The 24,099-nt window shown below is 49.7% G+C and overlaps 1 protein-coding gene across 3 annotated transcripts in view; it reads left to right on the top strand.

The window, feature by feature from the left end:
- Nucleotides 1-4,450: 4,450 nt before the first annotated feature.
- CPXM2 (carboxypeptidase X, M14 family member 2) overlaps nt 4,451-24,099 on the top strand; it is a 136,619-nt gene continuing 116,970 nt past the window's right edge. For 2 of the 3 annotated variants that reach the window (XM_061403799.1, XM_061403801.1), the window contains exons 1-2: nt 4,451-4,775; nt 15,692-15,790. In XM_061403799.1, coding sequence (XP_061259783.1) covers nt 4,466-4,775; nt 15,692-15,790 — 409 coding nt within the window. In that variant the 5' untranslated portion in view covers nt 4,451-4,465. The remainder of the gene's footprint in view (nt 4,776-15,691; nt 15,791-24,099) is intronic. The other variant, XM_061403800.1, reaches the window with a different exon arrangement.

Raw genomic sequence — 24,099 nt, 5'->3', positions numbered from 1 at the left:
GTGATTGCAGCCATGAAATTAAAAGATGCTTACTTCTTGGAAGGAAAGTTATAACGAACCTAGATAGCATATTGAAAAGCAGAGACATTACTTTGCCAACAAAGGTCCGTCTAGTCAAGGCTATGGTTTTTCCAGTGGTCATATATGGATGTGAAAGTTGGACTGTGAAGAAAGCTGAGCACCGAAGAATTGATGCTTTTGAACTGTGGTGTTGGAGAAGACTCTTGAGAGTTCCTTGGACTGCAAGGAGATCCAACCAGTCCATTCTAAAGGAGATCAGTCCTGAGTGTTCATTGGAAGGACTGATGCTAAAGCTGAAACTCCAATACTTTGGCCGCCTCATGTGAAGAGTTGACTCATTGGAAAAGACCCTGATGCTGGGAGTGATTGGGGGCAGGAGGAGAAGAGGACGACAGAGGATGAGATGGCTGGATGGTATCACCGACTCGATGGACATGAGTTTGGGTAAACTCTGGGAGTTGGTGATGGACAGGGAGGCCTGGCGTGCTGCGATTCACGAGGTCGCAAAGAGCTGGACACGACTGAGCTACTGAACTGAACTGAGCTAAAGACTCTGTACAAGGGACGATGAAGAGCACTCCTGTCTTTGCTGCCGGCTGGTGTTCTGGGAGAGCTAAGCTGAGATGAGTATGTGAGTCGTGCACAGAGGGGTTGGGTTTCTATGGGCTGGGTAAGCAGTTTGGGTTCCTCAATAGGAGAGCAACATTATAAATGGGTGTTTCAGGGAGAAAGTTGGTAGCTTCTCATGTGGGGTGAACAGCACGTCACAGAGACCAGAAGCAGGGGGACCTGCTAAGCAAGTGCTCCGGTAATCTGGGATGGGGTGCTGAACAATGGACCAGGTACTGCCAGTCGGAAGAGAGGAAGAGAAGGTTAATGTCCCAGAAGAATCAACAGGACTAGGAAACACGTGGGCTGTCTTAGCAGGTAGAGTACAGATGGGGCAAAGTCTTCATCTGGGAAGCTGAAGCATGAGGACTCCTCCTTGACAGACAGGCTGGGGTTGAGAAGCAGGATGAGACTTGGTGAACAGGAGAATGAGGTCAGCTTGGCCACCCCTCGTCCTAAACTTGATGAACTCTGGCTGTGCCCTGAGCATTTCCAGGCGAGTCAGCCCTAGTGACGGAGAATCAGAGGAAGACAAAGGCGGCTCCAGGAACCGCACAGCGGGCTGCTATGTGTTGGGAGAACTGGCATCAGTGCCAATTCTTGTTCTATTTGTTCTGCTTGCTTTAATTATGTGCTTCTCCATGGAAAACAAACAAGCAAGCAATAACGCAGAGAACAGCGATTAGTGGGATTCATTTCTTGATTGAGGGATGTGTTGAGAATCACGTTTGAGTGGGACACTCTCTGATAGTTTACCAGATGCCACAGAGTAGGTGTATGCTATCTTAGTTACCTAAGGGGTGCCATGAAAGTAACATGTTTTCAAAACCTTTGGGTTTGCGTCCATCAAGATGCAGGGTGTCTGACGTTAGCTGTTGGATTAACGCAGGAAAGCAGGGTTTAACCTGACTGGCAGTAGTTTACTTTGCATGTGTAGGTGACTCTGGGCCTCAGTTTCCTTCCCTGAAGAATGGGAGGGAGAAAGTTAGTCTCAAGCTTTAACTGTATCAGAATCATGTGAGGAGTTTCTAGACATGGCCGTGGCCAATCCCACCCTAGGAGACCCTGTGGGTCTGGGGTGGGGCTTGTATATTAGCCAGCTCTGGGGTCCCTGGTGGAGGCAGTGCAGGGGGGCAACCCTGCCTAGATGGAGGATTCCAGGCGATTCTCTTGCTTGTGCTTTGTATAGCCGGCTAGCTGGAACTTCTGGGTGTATCACTTGCTGACTTTTTGCCAATGAAGCTCTGTGTGGACTTATTTTTTGTCTGAAGTGCCTGGCTGTAGATAAAAGAGCCCCTTGAGTGAGCCCGGGAGATATATTCCAGAGGAGGGTGGGCAAGCATCCAGAAATGGGTCATGGACCAGCTCAGCCCAGGCCACTTGGAGAGTGGAGGGGGGAAGGAGGCCTTCTTCCTCTCTCACTCTGGAGACTTCTGCTGGCTCTGGGTTCCAGAATGTTCTGAGGGGTTCGACAACCAGGTCCAGGGACTCCCGACCCTCGGAGATAGGGCAGGGCCCACTTTAGCTGCATCTCCCACCCCGCAGCCATTCTGCTTTGGCTTAGGCCTGGGAGCCCAGAAGACCTGCCTTAAAGGGCAGCCTGGTCATTGCTCTAAGTGGGGACAAGGAGAGAAAATGAGCTGGTAAATGAGGGAGGCCAGAGGCAGAGGAGAGCCCAAGTCTGCCCACAGTGTGGGCTCAAAAGTATAGCTTCAAAGAAAAGAGGAGGACTTGCCTGGCTGCCCAGACCCAGCTCAGTGGCACCCTGGAATGGCAGGGTCCCAGGGACTGGCAGGGGACAGCCCAACCAAGGGTTGAGGGTCAGGCTGTCCCTGGGGTCAGCAGAAAAAGCCCCCAAAGACACTCCTGCCCAAATCCTGGGGCTCTGTGAATCGAGTAGGTTACCTGGCAAAATGTGAACGACGTCACCACCTTAAGAGAGGGGAATTATTCTGGATTATGAGTGGACCCATCTGATCACAGGACCACTTCAAGTAGAGAATTTTCCCCAGCTGGGAGGAGGGAAGATGTGGCAGAATGGGAGACAGCTGGGGCCACTGGAGTGACTCAGCATGCCAGCACTGGCTCTGAGATGCAGGGCACACGTGGGAGCACCAGAGAGAGAGGCTGCAAGGAGCTCCTCGCAGACGGCAAGAGAAGGCACACAGGCAGCTCCCCGGAGTGAAGACCGGCCAGTGAATGGGACCTCAGGGCTACCACCTCTGGGAACTGACCTCAGCCAGCGCCCATGTGAGCCTGGAAGATTCTTCCCTGGAGGCCCCACTAGAGAAGGCAGCTTGTGAACTGGAGCCTGGATTTTAGCCTGGGGACGCCCACTCAGATTCTAACCTGTAGACCTGTCCCATAATAAGTATGTATTGTTTTAAACCACTAAACTTGTAGTAATTTGTTACAACCGCAATAGGCAGCCAGTGCAGGCCACACTTCCCCAATATCCTGGCCTGAAGGATGAACACAGAGTTTTACTGGGGGCAGGATGGTACTTTTTTCAAAAGGTAGTGAGCTCCCTGCCAGCCTGGTGGGCCCTGGAGCAGGAATCTGCTCACCTGATGACCCAAATGTGCCCTGTGGCTCCCAGGACGGCAGTCCTAGGAGGGTTCCAGCTCTCTCCCCAGCCAGCAGAGTCACTTCTCAGACCAGATCAGGGCTCCTGGTGGCTCAGAGGGTGAAGAATCTCCCAGGGAGACCTGGGTTCGATCCCTGGGTCGAGAAGATCCCCTGGAGAAGGGAATGGGTACCCACTCCAGTACCCTTGCCTGGGAAATCTCATGGACAGAGGAGCCCAGAGGGCTACAGTCCATGGGGTCGCAAGAAGTCTGACACGACTGAGTCTAGCACTTAAGGACAGGAACTTCCAGGGATGCTAGGCCCCGCGCTCACTAACTTGACTCCAAGGAACCCTGGGGACCTGGGGACCATCCACGGTGCCTGAAATAAGATCACAGTCAGGTGAGGGGGAAAGGTTTGTCTGGCCAGTGGGGAACCCGTGTCTGGTGTGGAACCAGGGAAGAGGCAGGTGTCAGGAGAGCTGGAGGCTAGGCTCGGGGCTCTATTTGCTTTAGGACCTTGGGCCACCGGGGGTCACAGTTCCCCAATCTGTAAGGCAGCTGGAGCGCCCCTTCGGATGGACACTCCTTGGAATCTCTGGGGAAGCAGGCTCCCAGCACCGGCAGGCTTCTGAGGGAGGTGAGGGGAAGGGAAGCGGTTTGGAGACAGTTAACGGGATGGCAATGGCACCCCACTCCAGTACTCTTGCCTGGAAAATCCCATGGGCGGAGGAGCCTGGTAGGCTGCAGTCCATGGGGTCGCTAAGAGTCGGACACTACTGAGCGACTTCACTTTCACTTTTTCTCTTTCATGCATTGGAGAAGGAAATGGCAACCCACTCCAGTGTTCTTGCCTGGAGAATCTCAGGGGCAGGAGAGCCTGGTGGGCTGATGTCTATGAGGTCACACAGAATCGGACACGACTGAAGTGACTTAGCAGCAGCAACGGGATGGATGGTTCCCAGGGCCAGCCACCGCGGGGTCGGCAGGAAAGGCAGGGAGGAGGGAAGGGCGGGGCCGGCCCCCCTGCGCCCGCCCCGAGCCTTGGCGCGCCCCTGCCCGCCTGGCCCGGCCCGGCCCAGCCCAGCCCGGCCCAGCCCAGCCCAGCCCAACCCGGCGGGCGGGTCACACGCGCCGCCGGCCGGCCGCCTCCGCACCCTGTGCTGCTGAGCGCCCGGTGCCCCTGCCCCGCGCCGCCGTCCGCGCCTGCCGCCCGCCCGGCGCTCCCGGCGCCCGCGACCCTGCCCGGGGCGCGGGGCGGAGCGGGCATGGCCCGCCGGGGGGCCGCCGCGCTGGTGCTGGCCCTCGCGCTCCTGGCGGTGGCCCCGGCCAGGGTCGGGGCCCGGGGCGCAGCCGTCGAGGACCCCAACGACGACGTGCAGGAGACTTGGAGCCTGGAGCCTTCCTACGCGCGCCGGGAGCCCGAGCCCGAGCCCTTCTCGCCGCCGCTGCCCGCGGGGCCCGGGGCGGGGGAGCGGGGGCCGCGGCCACCCCAGCCCAGGCCGCCCAAGAAGGCGACGACTAAGCCCAAGAAAGCTCCCAAGAGGGAGAAGTTGGCTCCGCAGACGCCTCGGCCAGGTAAGTTAACTCGCGGCGCTGGGCGGCCCGAGGGGGCGCCCGTGGCCGTGTGCCTGTCCCGGCGGTGGCCTGCCGGGTCTGGGGCGACAGCTGGCTTCCCTCTGCGTGTGTCTGGGATGAGAGAGCCCCGCGAACTCCCCCCATCGCGGCCCCCACCTCCTTAGGCACTGACCGCGCGTCCCGAGGCCCGTGCTAGCGCCCCAGAACTTAAACCTGACCAGCTGCCCTTCTCAGCTGCCTGGGGAGCGGGTCCCTCAGCGCCAAGTTTGAGATTTACTGGGAAAAGGATCTTACTGCCTACTTCTTCAGTCTTCTCTCAGGACGTTTTCTTGAGAGTGAATTTCCAATTTGGTAATGTGACCAGTGGGGGTCTGTTTTGGCATAGTGGCCTTCTGGGGAGAACTCAGCTGGCCGGCCCTTCCCCAGCCAAGGTCCCCTCGCAAGCTCCCCCCATCCTGTTTTCTGTGGGTCCCTTGAATCCTCTGCCCAGGAAGCGGTTAGGATGGCAGCGGTTCTGCTGGGGAGCCTTGGGCTGCAGCCCCAGGAAGGCCCGGGCTGCTGGACTTCAGGAAGCCCAGAGGCCCCCTCGGACCCACCCACCCCTCCCACCCCTCTCAAACGCACCCCCATGTTCTGCCTGCCGAGTCTTGGGGAAATAGCTTCCATTCAGTTTCTTACACTCTTTGGGAATAGAGGACTTTCTCTTAATTGTGTCCTGGGCTCAAATTGCAAAGGGCTGCGGTCCTAATATTTCAGGATTGAGGAGTGAGAGCAGGACTGTGGCCAAGCTCCCCGGCCTTGGAACGGCCTCCCTTGAAAGGAGCTTCGTGCCGGTGGTGGCACCGTTACACAGCTCCTGGCAGGAGCGCATCACCTTTGTCTGGTTAAACTCTTCACTGAGGATAGCAGGAGGCCGTGGGGAAGGAGCAGAGATGAGGGTCAGGAACTCCTAAGTCGTGGGGGCCATCGCAGCAGCAACTCTGCGCTTACCTGGAGCGGGAGGGGTCCTGCCATATTCGAGTTAGTGTGCTGTGTGCTCACTCAGTCGCGTCTGACGCTCTGCCACCCCATGGACTGTAGCCTGCCAGGCTCCTCTGCCCAGGGGATTTTCCAGGCAGGAATACTGGAGTGGGTTGCCATTTCCTTCTCCAGGGATTTGAGTTTGTGGGTGACTGTGAACCTGCAGGCCCTTCTGTGAGTTGTTTCACCCTGCACAGAGCCAGCATTCCCCATATTTTCTGGGCAATTATGCCTATTAAGATTTGTAAAAACCACGCTGGTTTAATAATAGGAATGGAAGTGGGACAAGGCAGTCATATTTGTAGACCATTCGCTGTGACCCTGCTAGGAGTTTTATGGGCAACCATCTCACTTATTTCTTTCACGGGCTCCGAGGGGTGGATATTCTTGTTACTTTGCAGATGAGGAAACTGAGGCTCTGACCGTGTCAGCAGTCTGCTCAGGGTCACTCGCAAGGTGGTGTGGCAGCTTTGGAGGCCCTTCTCCTGTGCTTTTAACTGAAGGGCTTTTTTGTTTGGTCGTGTGAATCAAGCTGGGATGTGTTTTTGTTTTTTAGCATCTGCCATGTGGTTGGTGTGGCGCTGGGCATGGTGGGTCGAGTTGGGTGGGAGACACATCTGTTAGGTTCTGGTATGTACTGGGGGGTGGCCAGGCGGACGTGGGGGAAGCCCCAGGCTTGACTGAGAGTCCGAGGACTGCACTGCATCCCAGTCCTGGGGCTCAGTACTCAGCTTCTTGACCCCAGCATCTTCCTCCGCACGTGACGGCTGCCTCGCTTTACTCTGTCGCTTGTCCTAGGAGCTTTTCAACAAAAGCTTGTCGTGTGTCAGCTTGCGGTTGTTCTGGTCCCTTCTGGGCTGTTCGTTATTCTGCAGGTCGTTACCAGGAACCTGCTCAGCATCAGGTGCCGGGTGAGGCCCTGGGGGAGGGGAGAGCAAAAAGACCCCGCCCCACTCTCCTGGAACACTCTGGAATGGGATGCTCAGAGGGTAGTTGCAGGTGTGTCGAGAGCAGTGTCGTTGATTCCCCAAACTGAACACAGGAAGCTCCAGAGACTCAACCTCCAGGCCTGCTACCATTTCAGGGTGTGTTTCTAATAAACAGTTTGGGGCTTTTTAGACTCCCCCTGCCCAACTCTGACAAGCAAAATGTGACCTTGATCCAATACTTTTAGCTCTGATCCTCCCCATCCTCATCTTTTTGGCCCTTGACCAGTGGAACCCTCTATCCTGAACCTGAAGCCAGAGAGGTCAGAGAGTCTGGTTAAGAATCACTTTGCTGAGGGCAGTTAGTGATAGTTTTGTGCAGTGAAATTACAGTAAGAGAAAATGATTTTGCCTCCCTTAAGGGGTGGCTTGATACAGGTACTGCTCCTTTCCTGGTGGCTCAGTGGTAGAAAATCCACCTGCCAGTGCAGGAGGCGTGGGTCTGATCCCTGGGCTCCAGTACTCTTGCCTGGAAAATCGCATGGACGGAGGAGTCTGGGGGGCTACAGTCCATGGCGTCGCAAAGAGTTGGACACGACAGAGCAACTAGACAACAACACACGTGATGTAACAGAAGCATTCATCTCTGTGTTGGACCATTTCATCAGCGGATTGCACTAATATCTTAGGACGGCATTTATAGTATTCTTAGGGGCCACAGTGGGAATGTCTGTTGTGAGCTTTTGGACTGGGTGGGTGGTGCACTGTCTAGGCACTGAGGTGGGAGTGAGGGGTTAGATTTAGAGAAGAAGAATGTAAGAGCACGTATAACTGCTCATTGAGAATTTTCTCATGTGCTTTGTCTTCCCAGATGATAAAATATTTGCCACATAGCTTGTATCGTACATAAAGGCTGGGCTCAAGAGAAGATGGGAGGTAGATGCTCTGTGTCTCTGGGTCTAGGGGGAGTCTTGTCTGAATCCCATAGGAAGGTTTACTTAAGGGGCCAAGGGCATTCGGCATTCGATCTTGGTGTGAGTTTGGCTTTGACTCTTGGCTGTTTTTTCATGCCACCAGTGTGCAATGGCTTTCATGGCCCGACATTCTCCTGGAAGTGGCTTGGATAGCTGAATCTTTTGGTTAATTGAGAGTATTGCATTTTTCCATGAGTGACTGATGGATTCCAGAGTAGAGCCCTTATGTACCGAATAGAGTGGAATCTTACATTTTTTTAAGGTTTTTATTTGGAAATAAGTATAGACAGGAAGGAAATTGTAAACATAGTGCAGAGAGATCCTGTGTACCCTTCTTCCAGCTTCCCCCAGTGATAGCACCTTTTAGAACTACAGTACAGGATTTCTCCACCTTGGGAGTATTGACATTGTGGGGTTGCCGTGTGTGTGTGTGTGTGTGTGTGTGTGTGTGTGTGTATGGGGAAGGCTGTCTTGTGCATGGTAGGATGTTTAGCAACATGCCTGGCCTTGACCCACAAGGTGCTACTAGCACCCTCCTCCGAGTTGTGACAACTAAAAATATCTCTAGACATTGTCACATGTCACCAGTGGGCTAAGGATCACTGCTATATACAGTATCAAAACAGAAAAATGACATTGGTACAATACTTTTAACTTTCAGAGGATGTGCTGTCGCTTCAGTCATGTCCCACTCTGTGACCCTAAGAACTGCAGCCTGCCAGGCTCCTCAGCCCATGCCTTGGTTTCCAGGCAAGAGTACTGGAGTGGGTTGCCACTTCCTTCTCCAGGGGACCTTTCCCACCCAGGGACTGAACCTGTGTCTCTTACGTCTAACTTGCGTTGGCAGGCGGGTTCTTTACCACTAGCATCACCTGACATTCCCCAGTTTTCGTGTGCACTTTTGTGTGTGTGCGGGGGTGTGTGTATGAGAGTGTGTGTGTGTGTGTAGTTCTGCACTGTTTCACGTCTATAGATTCACAGAACCAACCCCCACCCCATCAGGATACAGGACTGTGGAATTCCTTGTCTGTGATTGAGTAGGACTCAGTCTCGTACAGTTTCTGAGGCCCTCGTTGTGAACATCAGCAAATCCCAGAATTGTAGATCTTCAAGGAACCTAAGTGTTCATTGTAAGCAAATTCTTATTCATTGCAAGATCCTGCCAGCAGGCTACTTGGTGTTAAAAATCGGTTGAAGAAGACTATTTAGGTGATACTAACTTTAGCAGTTCATGAAGTGGGCAGGCAGTCTCCGTGTGGGGAATGGCAAATGGGGCAGAAGGCAGGAAGTTTTTATAGAACAAAGAGCAAGGAGAAGAAAATAGAAAATATCTGGTTGGCTGGGGTGACACAGTCAACTTTGTTTGGGGTGAGAAGACCCAGAGTTGACCTGGCATTTGGGAATTAACTGGATACTTCTGGTCAGGAAGGGATTGTTTGTGCCAAGAAGTTTATGTAAGTTTAAATTTGGTAATGTGGCATCGTGGGCAAAAGCAGCTCCATCTTGGGCTTCTACATTGGTCTAGGCGCCTATGTTTCCACTGACGGGTGCTCACCACCCTGAAAGGCTGCCTGTTCATTGGATAAATAGTACTGATTGCTAGAATGTTCTTCCTCACAAGGACCTGGCAAGCTGCTTTTCTCTAATTCCATTTATTCAACTGTCTCTCGCCAAATTCAATATTTTCTAGACCCCTGCAGTTGGAGGTCCAAAGAATGAGTCTCTGGGCCCCGTTTTCATCATCCTAGGGTGAAGAGTGAGATGCGGGACCACAGTCTGGGCATGCGAGTGGATGTGGGGTGTACTTTCCATGTCATCTTCAAATTGATGGCTTTGGTTTGGAACCATACTCCTCTTAGAGGGAAAAAATAGGCATCAGAGAAGTAAACCATAGTTACATAACTGACTCGCTTTGCTCGCCGTCCCAAGAGGTCGTGAAAAACAGATGAGTTCATAAACAAGACTCAGTAGGTGATTTGAAGATGTTTTATTCTCCTTCTTCCCTTGGGCTGGAAGTAGCCTTGAACTTTTGGGTTCCTACATGTTGGTTGCTTCCTTCAAGGGCTGGGGAGCATGCACGTCTATTGGAACACACGCTCGCCTGCATCACACCCATGGCTCTGACCCTCTGTCTCGAGCCCGTGGAATTCACAGAGTGGGCAGCGAGCCACGTTTGTTGGTGTGTCTGTGCCCAGAATTGGCAAGTTTGTACTTTGTCCTGTGTTCTACTCTGGCCCGGGAAGGGGAGGGGCTGGCGATAATCAGAGAGCTGTTATATGAGCATATTTGGTTGTAAACAAAGTCCTTTCTGTTATGCATTGCCAGCTAGTTGCTGGAAAGAGCTTCACTTTTAAGCTTTTGCTTCAGCACCCTTCAGGGCTTCTTGCGCGCTTCGCCCTTCGGTTGGAAATGCCATCTCTTGGGCCAAGCTGGAGTGTGAGGATTAGGGGCATGTGTTTGTAAATGTTTCCCTGCATACTTTAAAAGCAATCACAAGGCTATAGGCACACCTAAACAAATAGCAAGAAATCTTTGCATCATGGTATTATATGCTCTCTGGAAGAGTTAAATCTATTTTTTTTTTTTTTGTCCAGATCAACTTCCTAGAGAATCCCAAGGGAAAGGACTTTTTATAGAAAAGGTCTTTCTTCTCATGTACATCAGCAAACAGCTTTAAGACACCACCTCTGTTTCCAACATGCTTTCCAAAGTCAACTCTTCATGCTGGCACATCTCCCCACTGTGCCCGTGGTTGTAGAAACCCAGGCTTGTGTGTGGGTGATGAAGGGGCAGACACCTGTGTGTTTGGAGAAGCTGGGTTGGAGGCCTGGCTTCTGAAGATAGCCGTTGTGTTTCCTGTGTGCTCTGAGCATCCCTGACTGCCGGGTCTCACGGAGGACAGTGTCTTAGGTCTCATGGCAACAGCAGCCTGGGCCCTGGAATCCGGATTTTTTTTTCTTTCTTGGCCCTGCTTCATGGCGTGCAGGATCTTAGTTCCTCAATCAGGGATCGAACTCTTGCCTGCTGTAATGGAAGCACAGAGCCTTAACCACTGGACTGCCAAGGAAGTCCCTGGGAACCTGGAATTCTGAGGTGGGGGTCTTGTCTGGATGTCCCCGAGGTGGTCAGGGAGCCTGAGTTCTCAGGCTTGGTGTCTCCAGCAGTGGCTCTGCCCTCTCTGGCCTTCTGAGGTTCCTCTTGCTTCCCTGGGATCATGAAACCCATAAAATCAGGGTGCCTTGGAATGGCCACGGGAAGGGCTCATGTCTGTAACTGATTGGCATCCCATTGGCTACTGATCTGGGCCTCATAGGAATGTCAGAGCCACACAGGACACCTTCAGGTGTTAATTCAAGGCTCTACGTCAGACTTTTATGGAATACTTGGTTCATGAGAGGCACGTGTAAAGGTTTGGCAGAGGTTGTTCAGGATTCAGAGAGATTCAGAATCTGGCTGTGCCACTCGTGGGCACAGGTGACATCTTCACGTCTTGAATTCATCACTGTGACGGGGAGTAATAACAAGAAGCTTCCTGAGGTGGTGTGAGGTTAGAAGGTCAAGGCGCAGCCTCCCAGTCTCTTGAGGGACGGGTGAGAGGCAGCTTCGACCCAGGGTCTCCAGGTGCCCCAGCCACGTTGAGTCCTGATGGCTTCCTGCCAGCATTGCAGCTCAGGTTGTTGGCATCTCCTTCTCCGAGTCTCACTGTCTTCCCTTCTTCATTTGTGATTCAGGAAATAATCACCTCCCCCGGTCACTCCTGCAGCACAAAGCCTTGTCCCAGGCTGGTTCCAGGCAGAACCCAAACTGAGACTGCAGATACCTGCAGTGCCCCTGGCAGGGCCTGGCACACCCACCTTGCTGCTGTTCTGGGAGTGTCTTTTTAAAGGCTGAGGGCTTCTTACTTGGTTGTACGTCAGCAAAGTAGCTGCCGCTGCCCAGGGGCTGGGATGGGCTGTCCCTTCTGCCCCAGGGACCCTGGTGGAGACCAAGTCGTCTGAACAAAAGGCCGGCCCCTAGAGGGCCAGGGGCTGACTCGAAGGTTTCCCAGGGAAGACAAGGCTGAGTGGGGGATGGGGGTATGGGTGGGAAGAAGCGCTTGTGAGGGATTGATTGGCTGGTTGGTTGATTGATCGATAGACTTTGGTCCAGTCCTGGTTAAAAAAAAAAAAAAAAAAACTTGAGAAATTACACCCGATGCCTCCATCTCCAGCTCAGACCTTCCAGGTCGCTAGTTAACCGAAGCAAGCACATCCTTCCTCCACTCAAACTTTTGGTCCCCAGGCTTTTACCTGATCCCTGGGAAACCTGTTCCCACCAGGACCTTGGCTCTCTCAGGTTTGGGATCTGGAAGAGGGCACAGGGCAGTCCCTGCCCCGTGTCGAGCCTTTTCCTGCTAACGAACACAGGGAGCTCCAGTTTCTAACCACTTAGTTTGGGATTTTCATGTCCTCCTGCAAGATCCTCCTTGGTCCTGTGGTATTTGAGAAAGTGAAATTATCGTCTGTCACAGTGCAGCGAGGTGGCCTCTCTGGGGAGCTTCGAAAACCCTCAGTGGCTTGGGGCCAGGACCTTCCTCCCCTGGTGGGGTCCTTCCCGAGAGCTGGTGAGGGGCTCAGGGCTCAGGGCTGCATCCTTCAGGACAGAGAGAGAGTGCTGATGCTCCCGGGCTGGAATTTCCTGGGGAAAATGCAAATATGCAGCAAAGAATTTTTTCAGTTTCTGGGGCTGCTACTGTAAGCTCCTTGTATATCGGGAGGGGGGAATATAGTTTCCTATCAACCAAGAAGCTTGATATTTATCACCATGGACTAGAATAGAATATGCAGCCCCCACTGGCAATTCCGTTTGCTACTTTTAAGGAATTCGGTTTTGTCATGCAGCCCAGATGGAGATGTTGATTTGGCTCCGGCTCCTCCTCTGAGCACTATTTCCACTTCTCTCCTTTCATCTCTACAGACCATATGCTGCCTTTCTCGCTGCAAGAGAAGAGGTTGGGAAGGGCCTAGGCCTGGCATAGGGCTCCCACTCTGCCGCCTCCTGGCTCTCTCAGTGACCTTGGGAGGGTCTCTTTTCCTCTGAGCCTCTGTGTTCCCATCTGTAGGGTAATGGTCACAGCGAGTTTCCTGCCCTCGATGGGTATCTGCCAAGATGGAACGTTTCAATCCATGAGAACCTATATGTGTGTCCAGTTGCTCAGTTGTGTCCGACTGCTTGTGACCCCATGGACTGTAGCCCACCAGGCTCCTCTGTCCATGTGATTATCCTGGCAAGAATACCAGAGTGGGTTGCCCTTTCCTCCTCCAGGGCATCTTCCTGATCCAGGGATCCAACCCACATCTCCTGCGTCAGCAGGCGGATTCTTTACCGTTGAGCCACAGAGGAAGCCCTAATCTATGAGAGGATGCCTTGTAAATTGTGACTCATGGGCCACGTGTCGGCTGTTACTTGCCCAGCCACTGGGATGGTGCTCTGTGACCGTGGGAACTCGGGACTCATGTGAACAATGAGAAGAGGGAGGTTGTCTTTTATTCACTGGTCACCGCCGGTCAGGCACTGCCCTCGGTGCTTGGATATATGGCGTCCGTGTGCGCCCCATGACTTCCAGCGAGGCAGGTAGCATGTCTCCTTATTTCAAACTGATGAGGGGATGGAGCACAGGAGGGGAGAGGTGGGTTCCTTGAGGACACATGTGGTCGGTGCAGTGGCAGAGCCTGTCTGCCTGGGGCTGGAATCACATCTGTAGGTAACTATCCCAGAAGTAGATCTTCCTAGAGAAGGTGGCAGGGGCCCTGCCTGTTTCTGCTTCTTTGCCACTCCCTGTGGGGACTCTGTTTCCCACATGTTGATCTCAGGGGTAACAGGACATCTGCCCCACATCTGGGCTGTTCTTGGCTTCCCAGAGCTGAGTGCAGGGCGAGGGTCCAGCCCAGGGGAGTGAGGCTGAGTGCGTCTGCAGGACCGCGTTCTCTGACTCCGTCTCCCGTGTTGTCTGCTATGGCCCCAGAGAGGGTGACTTGGCAGAGGGAGGGCCTGCGATGAATGTCCGGCTTCTGGGAAATGTTGGATGGAATGTTGTTCCCCAGAACTTTGGCTTTTTCCTCTTACATTGTGTAAAACTTCCCCGCCGCCCCCTCCCCTGCCCCCGCCACCACCATTTTATCTTTCTGCCAGATCAGACTCTTCCTTCTCAAAAGTTATGGCGCCCAATTTTCCAAACAATCAAGATTTTTACCGACTCACCATCAGGCTCTTTCGGAAGAAGTCGTCTTTGGAGATCACTGGCTGTGACATCCCTCCCCACGAGAATGGGACAGACGCCAGGTGATATCAGGCTGATGTCATCAGCTATACTCGGGTTGGCAGCCTTCCTCCTCTGGCCTTTCTGAGTGTTTTGCTTTTTGATTTCCCTGACCCAAGGAGGACTCTTAATTTTGTGATTTTTTTTTTTTAGCTTATATTACAAATGAAAGATACGCCCAGCAGGTATCACCCAAGAATATGATGGAAAGAGAATTGCCCTTGGCCAGGCACGATGCACCCTTGACTTTTTTGATGATGTTTTCTTGATAAATCTCTCTTCTTTTTTTTGGTGACTCTAGAATTTAATCTGAAATGACTTCATGAATTGGCACAATCCACTTGATGTTTTTGGTATTTCAGCTTGTTTCTCAAAGTCCAAACTCAGTATCTTTCTCCATAGACCCTCCCCTCCCCTTATTTTTGCCTCATTGGTCATTCACTGACTCATAATCATTCATGATCATTTGTTCATCACAGACTTAACCAGACTCTGGAGGGAGAGCATGAGCAAAATCAGACGCAGGTCCTGCCTCCATGCACAGAACAACATGTGTTGTATGTGTGTGATGATGTTATCCCAGACCGGGGAGCAGAGCTATAGTGGGGGCTGCTGACACCCGCCCCGCCCAGGTCCTCTTCCCACCCAGGCATGCCTCTCCCACAGCTGCTGGGTCTTGGCTGTGATGACTCACAGCTGCTCCGTTCTCTGGAGCTTGACCCTTGGAAGGTGACTTCTCCTACCCCCAGTAGATCAGTCTGTAGCCAGAGACCAGCAAGCATAGGAAAGGTGGCCCCTTGTCTCATGGTGGGACCAACACTCTGTGCAGTGTCAGCTCCAGAGCTCCCCGTGGCGTCAGGCTGAGTCAGATTCTCGCTGGGAGCCCAGCCTAGCTTAGCTCCTGCCTCTACCTCATCTTGCTTCCTCCCACGTTTTTTCCTTAGACCCCCCTTGGTACATTACATGCACGGAACCCCTGCCTCAGGCTCTGCATAGAAGCAACTTGACCAGAGACACGTGCTGTCAGAGCCCATCAAAGGAGGCAGTGATCTAGGTGGGCAGTTCAGGAAGGCCATCTCAAGGAGGGCATGGTTGAGCTGGGATTTGCAAGATCAGAGGAAGTGAAATAGGTGGAGAGTGAATGGAAGGATGCTGCAGAGGAGAAACAACATATACTGAGTTCTGGTGGACAGAAAATATGATCTGAAGGCTGAAAAGAAGCTGGTGTTTGTGAGCAGAGAGCGAGCCCCTCCAGGTACTCAACTGGGGCCTTGGAGAGAATTAGGTGGGAGGAGCCCAGCATGGTAGGAAATCTAGCTCCAGGCTCAGAGGCCTGAAGTTCCAGCTCCATTTTATCCATTTCATCAGTTAAATGTAGTGTTACTCCTGGAGTGCCAGGGAGGGTCAAAAGTACCCCCACAGGACGTTTTGCAGCCTCTGAATAGCAGCCACCTGCAGATGTGCCTTGCTTGTTACCGTGTTTATTTCCCTGGGCATTCACCATAACACACTTCCTTTCCTGTAACCACCAGCCTCTCAGAGTTCAAGGTGCCATCACTAGGGTCTGGGGAGGCAGAGGGTGGAGATGGTTGCTTTGCAGGAGAAGATGGTTGAGTCTCACCATTCTGGGATGACTCTGATACATGGGAAAGTAAAGGCATCTCTCTTGCTCTCTCTCTGTCTCATTTATTTTTTAAGGTAAAAATATCAACAGAAAAGGCATGAGAACCAAGAGCTCTGAGAAGGCTGCCAGTGATGATCACGGCGTCCCCCTGGCCCGTGACGCTGTCCGAGAGGGTGAGTGAGGTCCCTGATGTGCCTTCTGCCCCAGCTCAGTCTCTGGCCCTGGGAGGACACGGGCCCGGACACAGTAGCCAAGTTCTGAGTGGAGGGGGATGGGCCTGGGGTCTTCTGCCTCTTCTGAACCATTCGTGGGTGAGGAATGAAGACATGCACATCCCTTCTCTTCTGCGTGTACAGTAACTACACAGTCATTGAGTAACTCAAACTCATCAGCTTGACTGAGGTCATTTCTGAATTTCCTGGAGCTCTTGGTTGCCTTCTCTGCTCTTCCCTCACCTCCTCTCCCTTGAAGACAACCTCATTTCCTTTCCTGTGGGGCCTCATAGCTGCCCACAGCCTTGTGTATACATTTATTATCACCCAACAAAACCCAGAGCCTCCAGGGTCAGAGGTCAAGTCTTCAACTCCCAAAGCACGTGATGCTAGGCCTGGTGTTTTACAGTCATGTAAAAATATTAGTCCTTCAATTACTTACTTCCGGATAGTCAAAGCCATTTGTTCTAGACTCACGGACAAGCTCAGGCTAATATTATTATTATTAACTATCACCACTGTTGTATGTTACTCTAAATTGTGGTATTTCCCAAGACATTTCTGCTGACATTCGTGATACTGAACATGTACTAAGCACTTGAGCTCTCAGTACTTGCTGTGCACTGGGCCTCTTACTTCACATCTCCTGATGTCCCTCTGAGTCTTGTGGATGGTCTTATTATTATCGTTATTATTACCGTCATCATATCACAGATGAGGAAAATGAGACTCAGTAATATGGGTCATTTGCCTACCGTTATGTGGCCTTCAGTTTGTAAAACAAGGATTTGAACTCCAGATTTTCTGATTCTAAGCGTTCTGCTTAGCAGCACAGCTGCTTGACATATATAGAGCATTTCACAAATTTACATTTATAGAGGCAGGATCCGCTTTTGGCTGCCATGTGAGCCCATAAACCGTGTAACAGAGTTGATTGTCACAAAGGGAATTGTATGTTCCCTTAGGCACATTGTGATGATTTGGGGTTGGGTTTCTAACCAAGAATTTGCCATCAAAGAAATCATAGATAGGACTAACAGCACATCCTAAAATAAAAACAGAAGTTCCACAGCAGTGAACTTCTGCAACCACTTAATATATGGGAATTCTATTCTGTCGTAAAGTGGGCGGGCGAGCCCTGGGCTCATCGCCCTTGGGAGGACCCAGCATGTCCGGAGGGTGTGTGGAGGACTCAGGGGTGCTGGGGCTGTGTTTCTGTGGGTTTGCCCTGAGAGTGGAGTCCTTTGGGGTTTCCACTCTGTGGGTGGTAATGAGATTCCCACATTGGGTGGGCCTCGGCATGACTTTTTGTCCCTTGGCCCCAACAGGCTGATAAAACACCAGCTGTTTCTCCAGATTACAAGCCACGGGGCTAGAGGGGCTTCTGGTCTGGCCTTCCCTCTCTGGGTTCTGTTGCTGTCAGATCTGGGACCAGAGAGTTCTTTCTTGTCTTGTTCATTCTTTGATGCTTTCAAAAGTATTTTAAAAAATATTTTTCCAGATTTATTTTTTAGTAGCTTTAGCACAAGGGCTGGTTTGAATTATCATATTTCTTCATTACCAGAGTTGGAAGTTGTTATAAATTCGAAAGGCATTTTCACAAAGAGTTTTCTTTTTCAATTTATTGAGTCGAAGTGTAACTGATTCGCTATGTCGTTTTGGTTTATCATGTACAGCAAAGTGATTTTATACATACGTACACATAAATATATATATATTCTTTTTCACATTCTTTTCCATTATGGTTTATTACATGATGCTGAAAATAGTTCCATATACTGTACAGAAAGACCATGTGTTTAGAAAGATCACTTAGAATTTTTAAAAAATCTTGCTTTGTTGTTTATCACAAAGACTTTTCAAGGCCCATTTCTGTACACAAATACATGTACACACACACAAACACGTGCACACTGAAGTCTGAACTTGTCCCCTGTTCTGCCACACGCCCATTCCCCATCTCCCACTCTGGATGACAGGATTGTTCCCCTGACCTTAACCTCAGAGCCCTGTCTGAACAGTTGGGACCCCATTCTCAAAGGCAGCCTTTCTGGCTCTGATTCACTGAGTGTCCTAGATGTGATTTTGGCCTGTGGACTTTATTCATAATGTTCTTTTATTAAAATGAAATTGAGAAATTGAGGAAAACCCTGGAGGGAAGAAAAGCTGCAGGGGCCCTAATGTGCAGATACAGGAGGGAGAAGGATGGTGATGAGGGGAGGTCGTGTGCAGGAGGCAGGTGGCACAGCCATTGGGGAACATGGGTCTGGACCAGGAGGGGTCACCTCGAGGTGGAGCTGGGCAGAACAGGGCCTCAGATGGGCAGCTGGGTAGGCTCAGGACCCCCTGTCCATCATTCTCTCAGCATCTCCTCTGGTCGTGCTGAGGCCTTGCTGGAGATGTGGCAGAATGACAGGGTGGGGAGGATGGTTGTCATCTACATCATGTCCAAGGTGGCAGGTGGAACAGATGGCATTTGCTTCATTTTCAGGGTGGTGGGCAGAGCAGATATTAAGCACACTGAGCTATGTGAGTGGATGGCATCAAAGGGCTCGGGTCAGATGTGGATTTGAAACCACACAACCCAGATCGGGGCTTGAACCCACTGTCTTTCAGGTCCTGTCTCAGGGCTTACTGAAACTCAGGTTCTTTACATCTCATCACAGAAAGAATTCAGTGAGAGACAAAGCGATAGGTAAGAAGTAGATTTATTTAGAGAGACACACATTTCAGAGACAGAGTGTAGTCTCTCTCAAAAAGTGAGAAGGGCTTTGGGAGGAATACCCTGCACAGACAGAGTGTGGGCCATCTCAGAAGGTGAGAAGCCCCAAAATGCGGGGTGGTTAGTTTTTATGGCCTGGGTAATTTCATAAGCTAATGAGTGGGAGGATTATTCCAATTGTTTTGGAGAAGAGGGCTGAGATTTCCAGGAATTGGGCCAGCCCCCACTTTTTGGAAGTTTATGGTCCGCCTCAGAACTGTCATGGCTCCTGGGTTGTGTCATTTAGCAACTAATATGTTACAGGGACAGGCTTTCCTGGTGACTCAGTGGTAAAGAAGCTGCCTGCAAATGTTGGAGACATGGGTTTGATCCCTGGGTCAGGAAGATCTCCTAGAGCGGGGAAAGGCTACCCACTCCAGTATTCTTACCTGGAGAGTTCCATGTACAGAGGAGCCTGGTGGGCTACAGTCCATGGGGTCGCAAAGAGTCAGACACAACTTAGCAACGAAACAACAAATTACAAGGAGAGTATGATGAGTTTCAAGGTCCTCTGGAAGTTGACTTCTGCCATCTTGTACCTAGTTGGTTCTAACCAATTTTTGTCGGAGAGTCCCTTCTTCTGCCAGGAGGTAAAACCAGTCAGTCCTAAAGGAAGTGAACCATGAATATTCATTGGAAGAATTGACGCTGAAGCTGAAGCTCCAGTAATTTGGCCACCTGATGGGAAGAGCCGACTTATTGGAAGAGACCCTAGTGCTGAGAAAGATTGAAGGCAAAAGAAGAAGAGGGCAGCAGAGGATGAGATGGTTAGGTAGCATCACCAACGCAATGGACATGAATTTGATCAAAATCTGGGGGACAGTGGAGGACAAAGGAGCCTGGTGTGCTGCAGTTCATGGGGTCACAAAGAGTTGGGCATGACTTAGCGACTGAACAACAACAATGGCTATGTCATTCTTTTAAAGCTTGTGCCCTGCTCCCTTCCCTCCTGTTTCGGACTCACCCTGAGAGAGTCTTAGTTTTCAGGGAGAGATTACGTACATGGCTGTCACCATGACTAAGGATTAGCGTCATCTGTGGCAAGTCTCCAAAATACATCTTGGATATTGTTCTTTAATAGCGTATGCAGTGGTTGAATTACTGGTGTAGCCTTCACATCTCTATAAATCTACAGCCTTTGCCATTTGACTTTGCAGTTTCCTTTGTAAAAGTTGAAAGCCCCTTGATTGTGGGCTGTCCATGTTCTTTGTGGAGGCAAATAGAATAAGGTGGACTGAAAAAGTGCAATTCTGGGCTGAGTGCTTAAGAGACTTTGCTCGTTTTCATTTTCTCCTTATGCCCAGCCATCTCCATGAGAAGAATACACGCATCTAGCCCACTGGTCCAAGGAGCCTAGGAGATGAGTGAAGCAGATACAGGTCCGATCTGCAGCCTGGAGCTACCAGCTGAGCCCAGCTGGTCTGAAGGAACTAAGAAACAAGTGTTTCCTATGTGCCCCTGGGAGCTTGTGTGGCTTGTTGCACAGCAGTAGCTGACAGATGCAGTAAGGAAGATCCGCACTTTTAAAAAAGCTGCATGGTGTTCTATTGAATGGACGTTTCATAATTTATTTGAACTCTAGGTGATGGACATGTAGATTGTTTTCAGTATATTGCTACTGAATGAGGAGTATTGCAATGAACTTACCGTGCATTGGCTGCAGAATAGCTCCTTGGCTGACATTCAGAGCCCACCATGATTTGACCTGTTTCTGGCCTCTGTCTCCCTTTTTCCCAGCCAGATAAGAGTTTGTTTCTCAGACATGCTCTGTGCTGAAAGCTCACTCATGTGTTTCCTCCAAAGGGAATTGGGCAGGCATCTCAGCTGGTGATGGAGAAGCAGCTTTGGGGTCAGGCTCTACCCTCACTGGCTGTGAGGCTCTGGGCTAGTTACTATCTCTATGACCCAGTTTCCTTCTCTGTAAAGAGGGGATAATATCTCCTTTATAGCGTTTTTGTGGAGATGAAATAATGTGTGCAGAGTGGAGCATACACAGTAAGCTCTCACAAAACATTAGCTGTGATTTTTATTTGCTGTCTTGGGATTTTTTTCATGCCTTAGTTATAGGAGTCGGCAGATATTTTTAAAGGATCGTAAATATTACACACTTTATTGGCCAGCAAGCAAAGTTGAGACTATTATGTTGGTATTTAAATAACCATTAAAAAAATATAAAAACCATTCTTATCTCCTGGGCCATATAGACACAGATGGTGAACTGAATTTGGCCCTGATGGACTGTAGCTTGCTGGATTCTGCCTCAGAACTTGTTGCTGTTGTTCAGTTGCTCAGTTGTGTCTCACTCCTTGGGACCCCATGGACTGTAGCACGCCAGGCTCCTCTGTCCTCCACCATCTCCCAGAGTTTGCTCAAACTCATGTCCACCGAGTCGGTGATGCTATCTAACCATCTCTTCCTCTGCTGCCCCCTTCTCCTTTTGCCTCCAATCTTTTCCAGCATCAGAGTCTTTTCCAGTGAGTTGGCTCTTTGCATCAGGTGGCCAAAGTATTGGAGCTTGAGCAGCACTCCTTCCAGTGAATATTCAGGGTTTATTTCCTTTAGGACTGACTGGTTTGATCTCCTTGCTGTCCAAGGGACTTCTTAGAACTTGACAGTTGTGCTGATGCTGACTCCAGGAAGCCTGTCCTGGTTACCTGTATTTTGCTTTCCTGTATCTCTTCCTCATGCTCCTGGTCCTCTCCTCTCTCACACCACAGTGATTCCTGTGCCTGACTCTTCTGTCCTGGGAGGCTGTGAATGCTTGTGAGCAGGATCTGTGTCTGATTCACCTAAGGCTATGCCCAGTGCTGGAAGAAGCCACTGTTGATCCGAATGCTGTGCTTAGTCGCTCAGTCGTGTCTGACTCTTTGCCACCCCATAGGCTGTGGCCCGCCAGGCTCCTCTGTCCATGGGATTCTCCAGGCAAGAATACTGGAGTGGGTTGCCATGCCCTCTTCCAGGGGATCTTCCTGACCCAGGAATCGAACCCAGGTCTCCAGCATTGCAGGCAGATTCTTTACTGTCTGAGCCACCAGGGAAGCCCTTTGATCACACCTGTTTATCAAGCACCCTGCACTGGGTCGCAGCTAGTGTTCAAGGGTAGAGAACAGGTGTTCCATGTATGCTGAAGCTGACTGTCCATGGTCCACATCAGCAGGACGGGCCCTGCACAGGAAGTGCTCTTTGATCTGTAGGAAAGAAGCCTCATTTCCCACCATGATGGAAGGTTTTGCAAAGCAGTACATGTTGTGAATGGAGCACCATCAGCGCTCTGCCTTTGGCCTGGGTTGGGTGAGATTTGAGGCCTCTACCAGGTACGATGCTTAGAGATAGTGTGTGTGTGTGTGTGTGTGTTTGTGTGTGTGTGTGTGTGAAACTTGAGGATTTTCTTTGTATCACAGACTCATTGGAAAAGACCCTGATCCTGGGAAAGATGAAAGGCAAGAGGAGAAGGGGACGACAGAGGATGAGATGGTTGGATGGTATCACTGACTCAATGGACATGAGTTTGAGCAAGCTCCAGGAGATGGTGAAGGACAGGGAAGCTTGGCGTGCTGCAGTCCATGGGGTTGCGAAGAGTCGGCCATGACTGAGCGACTGAATAATAAGAACAAATTTAAAATTGTTTTGTCTTCATGAAGAATTGTTTTTTTCTTCTATTGTGTATTGACTTTCTTTAAATGACTACTTTTTGACTTAAAAAATCTATTTTGTGTGACATTAAAGAAACTTTATAGCAATTTAGAAAAATCTGTTTAAACTTGGATTAGCTTTTTAAAGACCTGGAACCATGTAGGAACATAGAATGATCTGTTCCTTGAAAGTATGAAAAAACTAGGCTGTAAATTCATCTGAGCTGGACACTTTCCATAGAGAAAATTCTTTGATAATGCTCATTTTCTTTGATAATTTGATAATTCTTTGATAATTTTCATTTTCTTTCATGGTTCTTGATCTATCAGGTTTTTCATTCGAGTTTATACTGAAAGTTTTAGTATATTTTCAAGATATTTTTCAAGATAATCAAGATATCTTGATTTTTCAAGATAAAATTTAATATATGAAATTAATATTATTATATTAATATATATTTTGAAATTTGTTCATTTATTTTAGAGCAGTTTTTTCACACTTAGAGAAGAATGAGAGGAAAGAATTCCCATGTACCTCCCCTCCAGCTCCGGCTTCTATTATAGTAACACCTTGCATTCATGTGGTACATTTGTTACAACTGAGTAGAGTATGGCACTAGTGGTAAAGAATGTCCCTGCCAGTGCAGGAGACTTAAGAGTCGTGGGTTTGATCCCTTTGCTGGGAAGATCCTCTGGAAGAGGGCATGGAAACCCACTCCAGTATTCTTGCCTGGAGAATCCCCATGGACAGAGGAGCCTGGCGGGCCACAGTCCAGAGGGTCGCACAGAATCAGACACGACTGAAGCAACTTAGCACACACCCACCTTCTTATTAGCGAAAGTCTGTAGTTTGCATTAGTGTTTACTCTTCTTGTTAAACATTCTGTGGGTTTGGACAAAGGCATAATGACAAGTAACTGCCATGTGTAATGGAATAGTTTCACTGCCCTGGAAGTCTCCTGTGTTCATCCCGTTCATTCTTCCTTCCTCCAGACCTCTGGCAACCCATGTCTTCAGAGATTTGTGTTTTCAAAAATGTCATGTGGTTGGCCTCATACAGTACGTACCCTTTAAAGAGTGGTTTCTTGCATTTAGCAATTTACATTTAAGGTTCGTCCATGTCTTTTCATGGCTTGCTTGAGAGCTTATTTCTTTTGATCATGGAATAATATTCCATTATATGGCTGCACCACATACATTTCCTTATTCATTTGTTGAAGGACATCTCCGTTGCTTCCAAATTTTGGCAATTAAAAATAAAACTGCTATGAATATTCATGTGCAGGTTTTTGCTTGAGCATAAATTTTCAGCTCATTTGAGTAAATACCAGGGATGGTGACTGCTGGATCACATGATAAGAGTATGTTTAGTCTTATAATGAGTTTTGTCCCTTCTATAGTACCCTGGTTTACCAAAAAAAAAAAAAAAAAAAAAAAAAATCAGTGTTATCTCCCTCCCTTTTTTTGTGTGTATTTTCAGGGTTTTTTTTTGTCCATTCAATATGCACTTTGCACATTTGTTACCACATCACTATCACTGGTATAATTTTTTGCAGTGGTATTTCTGCTCATACTACTTTGTGTAGAATATTTCCTACTTTTACTGTGAAATAATACATACTTATGGAAAAAGTCCACTAACTATATGTTCCATTAACAAATATTTATAAAACCAATTCCTATGTAACCATCACCTGGCTCCAGAAGTCAAACCATTGTCAGTCTCCCTATCCAACATTTAACCCTTCAACTTTAGAGGTTACCTCCATCCCAACTTTGTTAACATTTCCTCAGCTTTCTTTATAGTTTTCCCGCTTATATTTGTATTTCTAAATTGGTATGTTTGACCTGTTTTTGAAATTTATCTCAGTGAAATC

This window comes from Bos javanicus, chromosome 26, assembly GCF_032452875.1.
Source record: "Bos javanicus breed banteng chromosome 26, ARS-OSU_banteng_1.0, whole genome shotgun sequence".
In the NCBI taxonomy this organism is placed as follows: Eukaryota; Metazoa; Chordata; class Mammalia; order Artiodactyla; family Bovidae; genus Bos; species Bos javanicus.
This window is presented reverse-complemented; position numbering and strand designations above follow the sequence as displayed.